This window comes from Octodon degus, unplaced genomic scaffold (genome assembly GCF_000260255.1).
Source record: "Octodon degus isolate 3935 unplaced genomic scaffold, OctDeg1.0 scaffold00018, whole genome shotgun sequence".
Taxonomy (NCBI): domain Eukaryota; kingdom Metazoa; phylum Chordata; class Mammalia; order Rodentia; family Octodontidae; genus Octodon; species Octodon degus.
This window is the reverse complement of record NW_004524594.1, coordinates 15,321,817-15,336,842: the sequence shown is the minus strand read 5'-3', so window position 1 is coordinate 15,336,842 and position 15,026 is coordinate 15,321,817. Positions and strand designations below refer to the sequence as shown.

At 39.1% G+C, this 15,026-nt stretch overlaps 1 protein-coding gene across 3 annotated transcripts in view; it reads left to right on the top strand.

The window, feature by feature from the left end:
- Positions 1–9,379, top strand: part of Hipk3 (homeodomain interacting protein kinase 3) — a 101,902-nt gene extending 92,523 nt beyond the window's left edge. For all 3 annotated transcript variants that reach the window (XM_023710708.1, XM_004627063.2, XM_004627062.2), the window contains 3 exons: positions 3,166–3,401; positions 3,618–3,745; positions 5,458–9,379. In XM_023710708.1, the coding sequence (XP_023566476.1) occupies positions 3,166–3,401; positions 3,618–3,745; positions 5,458–5,934 (841 nt within the window). In that variant the 3' untranslated portion in view covers positions 5,935–9,379. The remainder of the gene's footprint in view (positions 1–3,165; positions 3,402–3,617; positions 3,746–5,457) is intronic.
- Positions 9,380–15,026: the final 5,647 nt, after the last annotated feature.

The following is a 15,026-nucleotide window of genomic DNA, read 5'->3' as shown; positions in this document are numbered from 1 at the left end:
AGGTGTTAGAGTTGAACCCTTTGTGTCTCTCTGGCAAGATGTTCTGCTCCTGAATCAGCTGGGTGGGTCTTGCCTCTAGCCTCTTTGCAGGGATTTCTGTCGAAGGGTTCCATGCTGGGCCTGCAGCCTGGGTCAAATGAGGATCCCCGGGCCCTGGGTCATCTCATTCACTCGCCGGACCTGCGCTCTGGGTCTGTTCAGCATCTGAAGGACCCCCGGTCCTCTCACACACTCGCCGGGCCTGTGCTCTGGGTCTGTTCAGGTTCTGGAGGGCCCTGGGTCGTCTCTCTCACTCACTGGGCCTGCGCTCTGGGTCTATTCAGGATCCGAAGGTCCCCCGGTCCTCTCACTCACTGGGCCTGCGCTCTGGGTCTATTCAGGATCCCGCGGCCTGGGTTGTCTCACTCACTCCACAGAACTGCGCTCTGGGTCTGTTCAGGATCCCGCGGCCTGGGTCGTCTCACTCACTCCACGGGCCTGCGCTCTGGGTCTGTTCAGGATCTGGAGGGCCATGGGTTGTCTCACTCACTCGCCAGGCCTGCGCTGTGGGTCTGTTCAGGATCCAAAGGACCCCCAGTCCTCTCACTCACTTGCCGGGCCTGCACTCTGGGTCTGTTTAGGATCCTGTGGCCCTGGTCGTCTCACTCACATGCCAGGCCTGCAAACTAAGCTTTTTAATAGTCACCTATTCATTTTTATTCATTTATTTATTTATTTATTTATTTTTTATTCATTGTTATAGGGCAACTCAGAACGAAAAATTTAAGTTCAAAGAAATGATTTTGAAGAATCATTTATTTTTGAAAGTGTAAAGAAAAGCCACCTTTGTAACATAAATTTATAGACTATTATAACTTAAATTTGGAATGAAAACATAACTTTAAAAAATTTTTTTAATAGGACAGTTTCAATAATTAATACATTGTACATTGTTATCTTCTAAGTGGTTATCCATAGTATAAGATGCAGACAGAATATCCTGTCCAAACACTATTAGTACAAATCTTTCTTCTCATTTAATTAAGCAAACGTAACTGTGTATCTATCGTAACTATTCTGCATATATAGATACAAAATGGTCCTTCCTTTGTATCGCCTTTTTTTGTTTAGTTCTGTCAGAAATAGGTATTCCATTGGCATCTAAATACTGTAGGTGCGTGGATTCAGCAAAACAATCCAACACCGTCCAGCAGTCCACAATAGTAGTGGGTTATCCACAGAAGTTGTTGACTTGAGCCTTTCACAGCTCAGCATGTTAATATGGCTTTACTTTATACTCCTCATTTTTATACTTTTCTGCTGGATGGTTAAGACCAAAACAAAGCAAGACCTGTATAACAAGAAATGTAGCTTTTGTATCTGATAAGGTCAGTCAGGTACCCTCAGGATTTATCCTGTAACCCTGTACAGAGGTTTGCAGATCTCTTGTTAGTGTCAGCCATGTGGATGAATCACGACCATTGCTGGACCAATTTGCTCTCTGTGAAAGCCTGAGAAAATGTTTTTTCTCTCCATGTGACTCTCCTTAGGCATACTCTACATCATCGATCACATTGCTCTGTGGCCCCATATCTCCTTGATCAGAAAATTTGGGACACAACTGAGTTACATTATGTTACTGTATAGGTTCTCCTATGTCCTCAGTCTTCACTGACCTTGAAAGGCTATGGTCAAAATGTTGGCTGTCCTGGCAGCCCCTCTATTTCTCTTAATTTTTGGTCTGCAAACTTAGGTTGTTAACCTTCCAGAAGAGAAGCTTATTGTTACCCTACATCTTATGCAGTTGCGTTTAACTTCACTATCTGTCTGAATATCAGACATCTTATGTATAACATGGAACAGGTATTGAAAACATACTTTATCAGCATAAAAATATATAACAAACTATTGACTGGTTCACTATCAATAGAATAACCACTATTTTCTTTGTCACCTTACTGTTGGTGATGAATGTACATGATTTTGTTCATATTTCCTTACCCAGCTTTCCTTTTGGCCACTAAAATAGTAAGCGTCTCCTAATCAGCATGATATATTAGCACCTGAAGAAATAAACCACAGGGTTGGGATATAGCTTAGTAGTAGAGCACTTGCCTAGTATATGCAAGGCCCCAGGTTCAATCCCCAGCACCACAGAAAAGAAACCACAAAACTTTTCATGAAATATATTTGAGTGTATCTGGAAAAATTTTAAGAGTTAATTTTATATATTTGTTTTCTTTTTCTTTAGTCAGGATATATGGTATCGAATATTTTAGCCAAAGCTCTGAGGAAGATACAGAGAAGCTTTAATACATTCTCCTTTTGTTTATAAGTTACTGATAATATGGCTTGCAAGTGGATATATACATGTATGTTTATAGGTATAGATGTAAAAGATACAAAAATGAAATGTACATAAGTTAAATGCCTCAAAATTTTAAGTATGAAATGAGTAAGACAGATAATAAGGGGCTGGGGAGATAGCTCAGGAGCATAAGCACCTGCTTGGCAGGCGCAAGGTACTGAGTTCAATCCCTGGTACCACAAAAACAAACAAAACAGACAAATGTAGAAATCCAAGGAGTAAGGCCTGTTGGGGTCCAAGATGGGAAGGAGGAGAAAAGAAACCTGGAGCTCCAGGTAGGCCTGCAAACAGGCCTAAAAGACCTTTAGTAAAGAGATATATCCTGATCTTAGCATTGTAATTTGAGATACGTTACATGCTTATCTGTTTGTATATTTAAGTTATATAGAGCAATACTTCTTTTGCCTGTTTGTTTGTTTATTTATTTTGCAGTACCTGGGATCTAACTCTGGACTTTGCACTTGCCAGGCAGGCACTTTATTTTCCTGGCTTCTCAGTACTTCTTTTGTCTGGATGAAATTACGTAGAATTTCTAAAGAAGAATTTTATGAACAGCTACTAAGGATTAAATAGGTGGGGAAAAGAGAAAATAAAAAAAATAAGTGCCAGAAGGATGTATCTAAAACAGGACAGAATTAGGTTTAGTGGCCTAAATACAGAATAAATTCAGGAGTCTAGAAATTCTATGGAAAAATAAGAGGAATAGTTTATAAAATAAATGAAAGGATTTTTACTAGTTTGCAGGAGCCTGGATATTACTCAAGGTTAGAATTAATGTTGGAGAAGATATCATTCATAAAAATACTGTCTTGTTGTAGCATGTCAGATGAAGAACAAGAAAGTGGTTGTGATACTGTGGATGGCTCTCCAACATCAGACTCTTCAGGGCATGACAGTCCATTTGCAGAAAGTAGTTTTGTGGAGGATACTCATCAAAACACAGAACTGGTGACCTCTCCTGATACAGAAACCAAGCCAGCTGTTTGTACTGTGGTGGTTCCACCAATGGGAATAGAAAATGGACTAAATGCGGATGAGCATATGGCCAACTCAGGTAACCTGAATCCTCCTGTTTATCTGTCTGGTTGTCTGCTAAATGGCCTTACTTTAGGAACATCTGAGAACAGGATTGTTTAAATATTATCACCTGCTTGGAAACCAAAAGCTGGTTTGTGCTTCTCAAGTCACTGTTTAAGATACCTAAAGACTTTTCTAATGTTTTATTAGAAAAGGAAAAAAGTACCAGCTCCAGTATTTTATTTGTTGACAGATTCTACATGCCAGCCACTAATAAAAGGGCGCTCTGCCCCTGGAAGATCACACCAGCCTTCTGCAGTGGGTAATCGTCAGCAAAAATTGACATCAGCATTCCAGCAGCAGCATTTGAACTTTAGTCAGGTATGTTTATTCATGAATCTGTAAGTCTTTGGCATCCAAGTTTGGTGTTTTTGGTTTTTTGTTTTTTCTTTTTTTTCTTTGCAGAACTGGGGATTGAACTCAGGCCCTTGCACTTGCTGCGCAAGTGCTTATTCTACTGAGCTATCTCCCCAGCCCCTTTTTGGGGGTTTTTTAAGAGGGAAAAAAAGATTGTGAAACCATACTCAGTCTTAAAATATTTTTCCCTCTTCATTATCCACGTGACTAATGGTAACCTGCTTAATAATTGCAGTAATTTGCTTGGTTTTCCGTAGAACTTCAAAGAATAGATCTTTAGATGCTGTTAGGGAATATTTCAGTTTTGTTTTGTTTTTTCTCAAAAAAAAAATCAGACCTTTAAATCAGAAGATACATGAGTGGATTGGTGGTCCCTTTTTTTAATGGAGGTGGTCATCTGACCTTAGTTGGTACATTTTGTTTATTTGACACTATGCTTGGTGATTGTGTTTCACTTGGGAAAATAAAAGGATTACAGGCACTGGAGTTAGAACTGGGTTCAAATCCTGGTTTTATCATACAGAACAGGTAATCAAAATATATGATGAATATTTAATTTAAAAAGTTATTGCAGTAAAAAATGCATTGCTATTGCCTCCAAATACTCTCCACACTTCAAACACACCCTGTCATTTTGTCACTTTCTGAAGCAGTTCTACAAGTCCTTCTCAGTGTCTACAAGATCTGAGGGATGGTGAGATAGCTCAGTGGTCTAAGTTCCTGCTTAGGCAGGGAAGGTACTGGGTTTTGATCCCTGGCACCACATGCTGTGCCGGCCCCACCCCTGGGCGCACTGAACAGGTGATGTGAGCAGAGCGTGGTAGCACACACCTGTAATCCCAGCCAGCAGTGAGGAGGCTGAGAACAGGAGCATCACTACGAGTCCAAGCTGTGTAGTGAGACTCTGCACAAAATACATTTAAAAAAAAATAAGATCTGATTAAAAATATGGTGAGTGCTGCTGCCAAGCGCCATCTAGTGGAAAGGCAAGCTTGTAAAAACGTGTTGTGGCCTCATCCATCCTATGCACTAGACCTGACACTGCGCTTCTGGCTGTGCCCCAAAGTCAAAATCATCACGAAAGGTAAATGTTTTGAATAATTTCAGGAAGTCAAGGCATCCATGAGCATGCAAGTAAAGATGCTCATGAAAGAGGATTTCTGGAGCTGCTTCAGAAAGTGACAAGGATGATGGGAGTATTTGAATCAAGGGGGAATATCTTGAGCATCATATAATGGAAATGTGTCTCTGTGTGTCTGTGTCTGTGTGTTTAATGTACTGTATTTTTCAATACTTCATACTATATGTGTTACCTTGGCCAGGTCTCTGTAATAAATCTAGACCACATTATCTGTAGGAATCAGTTATATCATGGAGTTGTTTTTGTATTCGATAAATTCATACATATATGTATAAAATATCAGCTTTCTATGTAGTAAGTGCTTCACAAATTATATCTTTAGTAGTGATGGGGGCAGTAACAGTTTTTGCAGTGGTATGAGGCAGTGTTGATAATCTAAAATATGTGGTAATAAATATTAAGATGTTAATATTAGCGTATATAAAATTGGGTGTTTTTCTGTCCTTATTTTAAATACATGGAGAAATTGCTATGAGTCTTCCTTTTCTTTGATTTTGTAAAATATGTATTCAGCCATTTTTTTCTTTATGGTTAGGTTCAGCACTTTGGATCTGGGCATCAAGAGTGGAATGGAAACTTTGGGCACCGAAGACAGCAAACTTATATCCCTACTAGTGTTACCAGTAATCCATTTACACTTTCTCATGGGAGTCCCAACCACACCGCAGTACATGCGCACCTGGCTGGAAGCGCGCACCTGGGAGGACAGCCCACACTACTTCCATACCCGTCATCAGCTGCGCTCAGTAGTGCTGCACCGGTGGCCCACCTCTTAGCCTCTCCATGTACCTCAAGACCTATGTTACAGCATCCAGCTTACAATATCTCGCACCACAGTGGCATAGTTCACCAAGTCCCAGTGGGCATAAATCCCCGTCTCTTACCTTCCCCAACCATTCATCAGACTCAGTACAAACCAATCTTCCCCCCACATTCTTACATTGCAGCATCACCGGCATATACTGGATTCCCATTGAGTCCGACAAAACTCAGCCAGTATCCGTATATGTGAAAACTCAAAAAACAGTATATTGAGGAAGCTCAATGATGTAAACATTTGATTAAAAATAAAAACATGGTATTTAATAAATATTAGCCATGGCACAAGAAAATTATTTTTGAATCATGTAGACTTGGGTGCAATTTAAACAACTTTGAGCTTTAAAAAAAATCTCACTTTTAATGTGTTTTGCACATTTGGTATAACTTGTCTTTGGTCATGTTATCTTCTTATGTAGTAACTTTAGACAGGTGACTTATGGGAGCAGATGTCCAGTTTTGCTCCTGCTATTTTTTATAAAATTGCCTTCTAACTAGTGCAAGACACGTCCACATTTGGGAAGCCATTCTGTATACAGACTTAGAGCAACAGATGCACATATGTCAGAATTACAGCATACAAGTGAATTGTATTATCTGTGTCTTAGTGTATAAATGTTGGGTCACTTAACCTAAGAAATTGAGCTATTGTTCTTTACATTTGCATGTGTCTTTTGCATGGGCAAACTGTTGCCTAGACTTTGCTCTTAATGTTGTTCTAATAATCTCAGCTGCATTGTAAACCGTTCCCACACATAGTGCCTTAAATATTTGAGGTTGTTAATGTTATTACCTATCTATAAATGTTGAGGACTGCAGCACTTAATATTCAGATTTACTCTTTAGTTTTCTTTTGATAGCGTAACGTTCATTTTTGGTTTTGTGTGGTATGATTTCAGATAGTAGCTGTTTTTTCCTTATTAAGAGGGCAGCATGTTTGCTGTAGCTGAATTGTGCTGACTTTTCAGAATGATCTAGCTTCAAGAAAAGCAAGCAGTTAGTAGTGCTTAAGAAAAATTGATTCAGTATCTAATGGATAGTTGATAACTGTAACAGCACAGCATTTTATATACTGTTAAGTGAAACTGCAATACAATCTTAAGTTTATTTTGGGAGTGTTTGCTGTATAATTGGACTTAATAAAATGTTTAGAGGTGCAGTAGGCATGACTTTGAGTAGATAATGAAAGAAAATGCAAAATGCTCATTGATTCATGATGTGGTTTCATCTTAGCTTGGGCAAACCATGCAGTATTTAATAAATAGTAGCAGAATATTTACTATTGAAGCTTGAAAAGATGTGAGTTCTTTGTGTGCAATTTCTCATTTATGCATGTGAGAGGGTTTTCTCTTTTGGTTACTTTTTAAAGTATTTTTACATTGTAGTACTTGTTTTGCTCGTTGGTGGTGTTTGCTTATTTAATACATTCCGTCAGGGACAGAAATTACATGCTTTTTTCCTAGGAAGTGTGTCTTGGGCTTTCCCTTCCTTTTTCTTTCTCCCTTGGTGGTGATGGTGGTGATGTTTAAATGAAGTTGCTTTTACAGCACCAAAGACTTAATCATCCATTTCCTATATAAAAGGTAGCTACTTTTTGCATAGACCTCAAGTATATTGTAGTGTAGAGGTGGAGTTTGAGGAAAGGTGTTGAACTGAGGCTGTGTTTTAGCTTACAGGCAAGTAATGCATTGTATCATTTATCTTGAATGTATTATAGATAAGCTGCTATATAACGGTTGCCACTTGAGATAGCTGTGAAATTAGGTGATTAACTAGGTGTTACGTAGCCTCTAATTTCTGTATAAGTCTAATTACATGAAATGGAAGTTGGGGTTTCGATTTTTTACTTTGCTTTTCTGTTTGGAGTGTCATTGTAACTACTGTATTGTAAATGATGGAAAATAATTGCATATGTTATTTTGGGGTGTGTTACTTGCATCAGTATTTTATCTCTATTAATGTTTGTGCTCATCACTGCATATAAAAACTTGGTTGTATCAATGTAACTTAATTTTTTAATTTTCATACTGGCATTGTAGACACTTGAGAAAGCTGTATCTTGCAGGCTTGACTTAACTTTTTTTCCGTAAAAATCTGGAATATAATCTTACAGCATTTACTGGAATAAACAGTATAAAACATTGGAGTGTAAAACTCCAAATGTTTTGGATATACAGCATTTCTTTTAATAAATGAATTGCATACAACTAGTACAGCACTAGTACAGCGTTGACAATAAGCTAATAATGGATAAAGTTTTTTTACTCCATTAACACAGCAGTGTTTTATTTAATAATCATCAATGAAATAAATGTGCCTGACATTGATTTTAAAAATTACAGTATTAGATCATAAAAACCAGCAGGACATTTTTAGTCACACTGAAAATGAAGGACTTAATTTTCCCCACAAGTTTCAGTGTTTTTAGTAATCAATTCTATGCATTTTATATTATATAAATAGAAGTATATATATAATACACATAAAGGAATAGACTAATTTAAAAGATTATTTACAGATGACACATGAATATGGAGTCACTATTTAAGTAAATTCGCTGCCGTCCACAGCCTTCCAATTTTATTTACGTGGTCCAGCAGATTACCTGTCTGCTCACTTCTTGGAAAAGAATCAATGCTGGCAACGGATGTTTCAGAAACACGAAGGGCAAAAGATTGATTATATCACAGCAGGTACAAAACTGGCGCAGTTTCCTTTTTCTTCAGGGCCTTGTTTCCTCCCTGAAACGGTGTATTTTCTCTATTTAAAGTCCAAGACTAAAGCAGTCTTGTGAAATTGACAGTAAGTAGTAATGGTCATCATTTTCATACCCCAATAAAAATGTTTTTTAAGGGTGGATTACAGTTAGTACACTGTTCTTAATTACTTGGAATCATGGGCTTTTGATATTTTTAAGTTAAAAATTAAAATAATACAAAATGTCAGAATCCTATAGAGGTCTAAATTTAGCATATGGAAAAAGAAATCCGGATTTGCACCCTCTTTAAAACCATTTTTATCAGTTTCCTTTGGTTTCAATGCTTTCTTAAATAAAACACTGCATGATTTCCAAGTTGCATATTTTCATATTATTTTAATTTACAAAAAGCTTTCTTTCAGATATCCTGATTTTAGTTCTTTCTTTCACTCAGGATATTTAAATATTATTACCTTTTCATTTTTTAAATCTCTACTGCTAATTTTTAACTTGGTTTGTGTTGAGTAAAAGTTAAATCATACACTGCAAGGTGTAGGGAGATTTGTTTCGTGAACCCAATGATATAGACTTGGTTACTACGTTTGAACTGTTAACCGTCTAACAACTTTAGCCTTGTGACTTTCTTTCTTTGATTTATTTGTTTTGCTTTTACTTCTATGCTACACTAGTTTGCCATGTAGCAATTGCACTGTGCAATATTACAATAAGGACTGGGAAAATTTTTATGGATGTAAAGTCTATTACAGTTTGCGATAGTATTTCTCTCTAGTTCTCAGTGATTTAAATGTGACCAAGCCTTCTGTACTTTGTCACAAAAAGCGGGTTTTCCAGGTGACTATTTTGGTGAGTGTCAAAATAAGAATTTATGGTGTATTACTGTTGATTCACTTTGAATTAAAATATATATATATTGCAGCAACCAGCTTGTTGACTCTTTTTTTTCAATCCAGTATTGCTTACAAGGTAGGGGCGGGAAAGGCAAACTACTGAATACCTGAGTTCTGTCATCTCCTTTAATTCTCAAAGCCACATGTGGTGATGTAGTGGTGTTACTGTCATTATATGAATGAGGGCACAGGCACAAAATGTTTCAGTGCTAGCAAGTACGGTAGGTGTGAATCCGGCTACCTACCCATAACTAGGCACTTTTTACTGGTTCTTTTCATTATAATAATTATTTTTTTCTTGGTTGGGGGCTGAGACAGGCTCATGTTAAATCATTCAGGGTGGCATTGAACCAACTATATATAGCTCAGGCTATATAGTTGACTTAGAATGACCTCAGACTTATAGTGACCTCCTGCCTCAGCCTCCTAAGTGCTGGGATTACAGGTTTGCACCGCCACGCCCAGCTCCGTCCCTGGTTCTTTTTTTTTTTTTTTTTTGCTCCGAATGCCTTCAGGACAGGTTTGGCTGGCTGGAGTTGTGGGGATCGAACCACAGCAACCTGAGCCTGACTGCTTTGCTGAAGCAGCCACTTAAAGAACTGAGCTAAGGGGCAGGCCCCCACCGTCCCTGGTTCTTAAACTGAAGTCTGACACAGTGCCAGAAGTACCTGCAATGACAGGATAAACAAATATTTTTATCAGACATACTTCTGTTCAGTATGCATAGATGAAGAATAGGCATTCATGTGATTTTTATTTTTTGTACCAGGAAATGAACTCAGAACCTTATGCATGCCAGGCAGGCACAGTGCTAGTGAACTAAATACCCTGCCTTCGTGAATTTTAAAATAGGAAACATGACGTTTCAGAAGAATGTAGGCCAATTTAAGTTAGGTCCTTAAACACCCCTTCTTATATTCAGGGTCTATAGGGCAGTTTTGGGACGAGCATTCCACCATAGCACAATGCTTAGGATTTAGTTTTGCCACTAGAGATAAAGTCCAGGGCCTCATGCATGACAAGCCAGCACTCCCAAACGACGATAGGTATCATCTCTAAACTTTTTATTGAAGCCTGATGTATGTACACTCTTAAGTGTTTGCATTCCTTTGTGTGTATACACCATGATTTGTTTCGTTATTGGTCATTGAAATAGTTTCCATCTTTTAGTTACTATGAATAAAGCTGCAAGTATTTTAGTCCCTATCTGTTGGAGAGCATATTGTGTATTTCCTTTGGTGTATATAAGCTTTGAATTATCAGATCATCTCAGTAGCTATTACCACATAGAATATACTCCAAAGTGCTCAATTTCTGAAAGTTGTTAGTTGCCTGATTTACACACACACACACATCATTTTTGCTTCTTACAGTCATTATTTGAAGGAGATTTCTTTAAAATACCTTTTTCATTTAGGCCAAATGAACTATCTCATACATAGATGAAATCCAGATTTTGCTGTTTAGTTGGAAGTAAATTGAACTATTTATTGGGAATATAAGAGCACTTGCTTCGGTAGCACGTACACTAAAAATGGGATTATAAAAAATTAGATCTAGGAATCTGCATTTCTAGAGGAGGTTAATTGGTTGAAAACAGTCTCTGAGCAACAGATTGAAGTTGGCCAGTGGCTGACACTGGGTAGGTATGTTGTCAGTCCCCCAAATGTTCATGAAATGTTCACATTCTGAGCACTGTATGCTGGGCATTCATGCATCAGCAGGCAAAGCAGAAGCTCCTTTTTCTCACAAATCTTACCTTAGGAGTGGTGACTTTCAACAAGTATGGTAAGTGAGGAAAATACAGTGTAGTGATAAAGCTGCTAGGCATTGCGACAGAATGCCTCAGGCAAGAAATGGGGCCAGGGAGATGGCTCAGTGGAATTAACACTTGTCTGGCAAGCGCAGGGGCCTGAGTTCAATCCCTGATTCTGCCGAAAAAAAGACTGTGAGAAGGACAATGGTAGACATGCAAGAAAAGGAACAGCATTGTCATATAAATATGACAAGGTCTCGCTGGGTAGTTTAGACCGTCTTTGAACTCCACAGTCTTGGCTCAGCCTTCCAGGTGCTGTGATTATAAGGCTTGCTCTTCCATGCCTGACTAACACTTTTAGAAGGCAGCTATGCTCACCACTATACCACCAACGCCTGACTAACACTTTTGTACAGTGGTACCTCAGTTGATGGACATAATTCGATTCATCTAATTTAGTTTGCGGCCAGAATAGTGGAAAGAATTAAGTTCGTGGACTGAAGTGCCACTGTATTTGTTCTGTCATCTTTGCTTCAAAAGCCACACGTTAGCACCTTGGCTGGGTTGATTTGCATTGCTTAATGCCAGTTGAAGGGATAAGGAGAAGTTGGAGCCAGCTGTGCACATATCAATACACAGAGGGTCAGGTTCAGCCAAAAGGAGACAGTTGCTCCTCCAAGGAGTTGCTCAGGTGGTCCTCCACAAAGAGGTTTGTGTTAAAAGCATTTTCATTTTAGTTTGTGACATGTCCTTTCATTTTGTTAACATCCTGTCTGGAAGATCAAAAATTCTGAATTTAGAGACAATCCAACTTAACTGTTTTATGGTTTATGCCTTTTCCTTTTTTTTTTTGTAGGGAAAGGTATACAGGGTGTTCAGGGTCTCACTACTAGATCAGACTCGTAGGGATCTGCCTGTTTACAGCCTCCCAAGAGCTGGGATTACAGGCACTTGTACCACCCTGCCCAGTCTCAATTGTCTTCTCAGCATGCCCCAGGGGCAGGGCTGGCAAGGCAGGCCCAGGGATTGAACCTCTGCCTCCTGCTTCTGCTTGCAGGCGCTTTAATCTGCTGAGCTATTTGGCCAGCCCTTGCCTTTTCTGTTCTAAGACATTTTAATTTTGCAAAGCTGCAGACTTCTTCCTGAATTCTAGGAGTTTTGTAGTTTGAGCTTTGATTAGGTGTGTGGTCCATTTCATGTTAGTCTTTGTGCCAACTTATTATTGTATGTTACTGATAACCTATTTTTTTAGCTTAGAAGCATAATTACTTGAAATATAAAATGATTCATATTTTTCCATCATGAAATTAATGCATGGTAGATTACAACAAACAAGTTCAGAAAAACATTTTAAAAACATTAAAGCGTAAGTTCAGATGTTGAGATAGCATGCATGTAGGATGTGTTAGATTTTGCTATTTCCTACTTTATAGCAAGCATTTTGCATGTTTTATAATCCTCAAAGCATCTGAATGCTAAAATACTCTATTTAAACATGATGAACTTTATTCTAAGCATTGCCTGTTTGTTCTGTGACTATGGAGAATCCAAACAACTCATTCCTTTTTCTCACATAGAATGTCTCTACTTCCCTTTGGCTGTGTGTCTGTGTGTGGTACCAGGCATTGAGCCCAGGGCCTCACGCATACTGGACTAGTGCTCTACCATTGAGCTACCTCCTCAGCCCATTTTTAAATTAAAAAATGAAGTATAAAAATGTACAAAGAGCACTTACTTGGCTGTCTGGATTTATCTGCTCCCATTTGCCTTATATATAATTTTTAATTGAACCAGTTGTGGATCATCAGAATTTGTACCCTAAGACTTAAACACACATGCAAAAGTAAAGACTTTTTCAGACTAACAATTCTGTAGCATTTCATTTCCAGTCTCTGGTCAGATTTTCCCAATTGTTTTGAGACTATCTTTTATGGCACACCTCCCTGCCCTCCAGTGCAGGAGCTTGTGTTTACCATTGCATGTGGTCTTGGCTTGCCTGCCTACTAGTCCTTCCAACCCATTTTTTTTTTTTTTTCTTGATGACTTTGTTTAAAAGTTCAAGCTAGAACACCATACTTTCTGGATCTGTCAGGTATTTGCTGCATGCTGACAGACTCTTTTCTGTTTCCTGGTAGAGGGAAGACCAGTCTACGCCTCGATTACATTCAGTGTTTGTTTGCAAGAATAGCCTTGGGAGCAGAGTCCTATCAGGCTGGAAGGCACGTAATGTCAGGGCGTGCACAGTGAGGGATGACACTTAGCTAAAGAGGCGACTAGCAATCTCATTGCTTTCTGGCTGTTCTATGCACATACTCTTTCGCTCCTATCTTTCTCCCTCTCCTCTTTTCTCTCTTTCCCTACCTTACCTGTCATCACTTTTTTTTTTTTTTTTTTGGCAGAACCAGGGATTGAACTCAGGCCCTTGTGCTTGCCAGCGCTTATTCTACTGAGCCATCTCCCCAGCCCCCTATCATCACTATTGAATAATGGATTTTGTTTTATTTAATAAATTAAAATTATTAGTTGTCTTCAAGATGCCCAAGTTCTTCTGATAGCACCTTGTTTGTCTGAATGTTTTCTTCCTGGCCCAGTGAGGTGTCTTACGCTTCCATCCATTTCCTGCCTCAACTCCAAAGAGCCCAGGTTTCAGGAGACCCACATGTTTGATTTTTTTTTTTTATGTGTTAGAAAAATAAGTCTTTTCCCTTTTTTTTTATATCTTAAAAATGCTTTTTATTTTTATTTTATTTGTTGATACACGGTCTCGCTATACGTGATCCTCCTGCCTCTGCTGGTGAGATTGCAGGCGTGCACCACCACATCTGGTTTTGGGCTGGCATGACACTTGGTACCAGGGATTGAACCAGGGCCCTTTCACTTGTCAGGCAGGTGCTGAGACTGTTGAACTATCTTCCTGGCCGCATTTTACAGTTTTTAAAACATTTTGGGAACCATTCGTATCTTCTTTAATGACTAATGTCAAAGAGATACGTCTTTTTTCTTATACTAGTGTCCTGGGTGCTGCTGACCAGGGTCAGTTCCTAGTTTAGCTTTAATGTTGTATCCCTGTTACTCAAGCTCGTATCTGATTTGATTTTCTGTGGGGAGATGTTGCTTGTCCCGCAGCAGCTGAATACCTGTGGATATTATCTTGACTCCTCCTTATCAGGCACATTGACTACATGGCGTCTGAAAGCCACACTGAACAGAGGGCAAGGGAGAGATGGCTTTAGAGGACACACAGGGAGGATGTCATTTGATGGCCATGGCGTGAAGTGCTGTGTCCCTTGCATTTAGTTCTTGTGCCTGATGGGTTGAATAAAATGTGGACACTAGAGCTTCACATTATTTAGCAAATCTTAGTAGTGTTTGTTCCCAGTAGCTCCACAGTGATGAACCTGAAGTTGACAATGAGGTAAGGGCAGAACTGGGCATCAGCTTCACCGTGGCCTTCTTGTCTCCTCTTTCACCATCTTTCTTGTGATTGTCTGCTCTTACCACACTTTTTATCTTGGAGACCCTGCATTGGTGACTTTCACTCTGTGCCTAGCCACACTAAAATGTTAAGTAAATGGATAAAATCAACAGTCATGATGAATGGAATTTAGGAACCCCACAGGCTATTTTCTGTCTCAAGAACAACAAATTAGGTAGTATGATTTTGACCAAGTTTGGGCTGCATTTTCCTCATTGGTAAATGAAAGCAGTTGGGGTTGCAAACCGAGAGCAACAGCGGCTGGGCAGAGTGGGCACACGAACAAAGGGTGTGAAGCAGACTGAGGAGGGATTGTGGGTGTGTGGAAAGTGCAGGGGAGTCAGGAAGACGTGGATGGTGGCAGACCCAGTGTGCACCAGCTTTTTGTTTGGGGAAGACAAATTTGGACCACTAAAAAGTTGAAGACTTGAATTTTTTTTTCCATAAT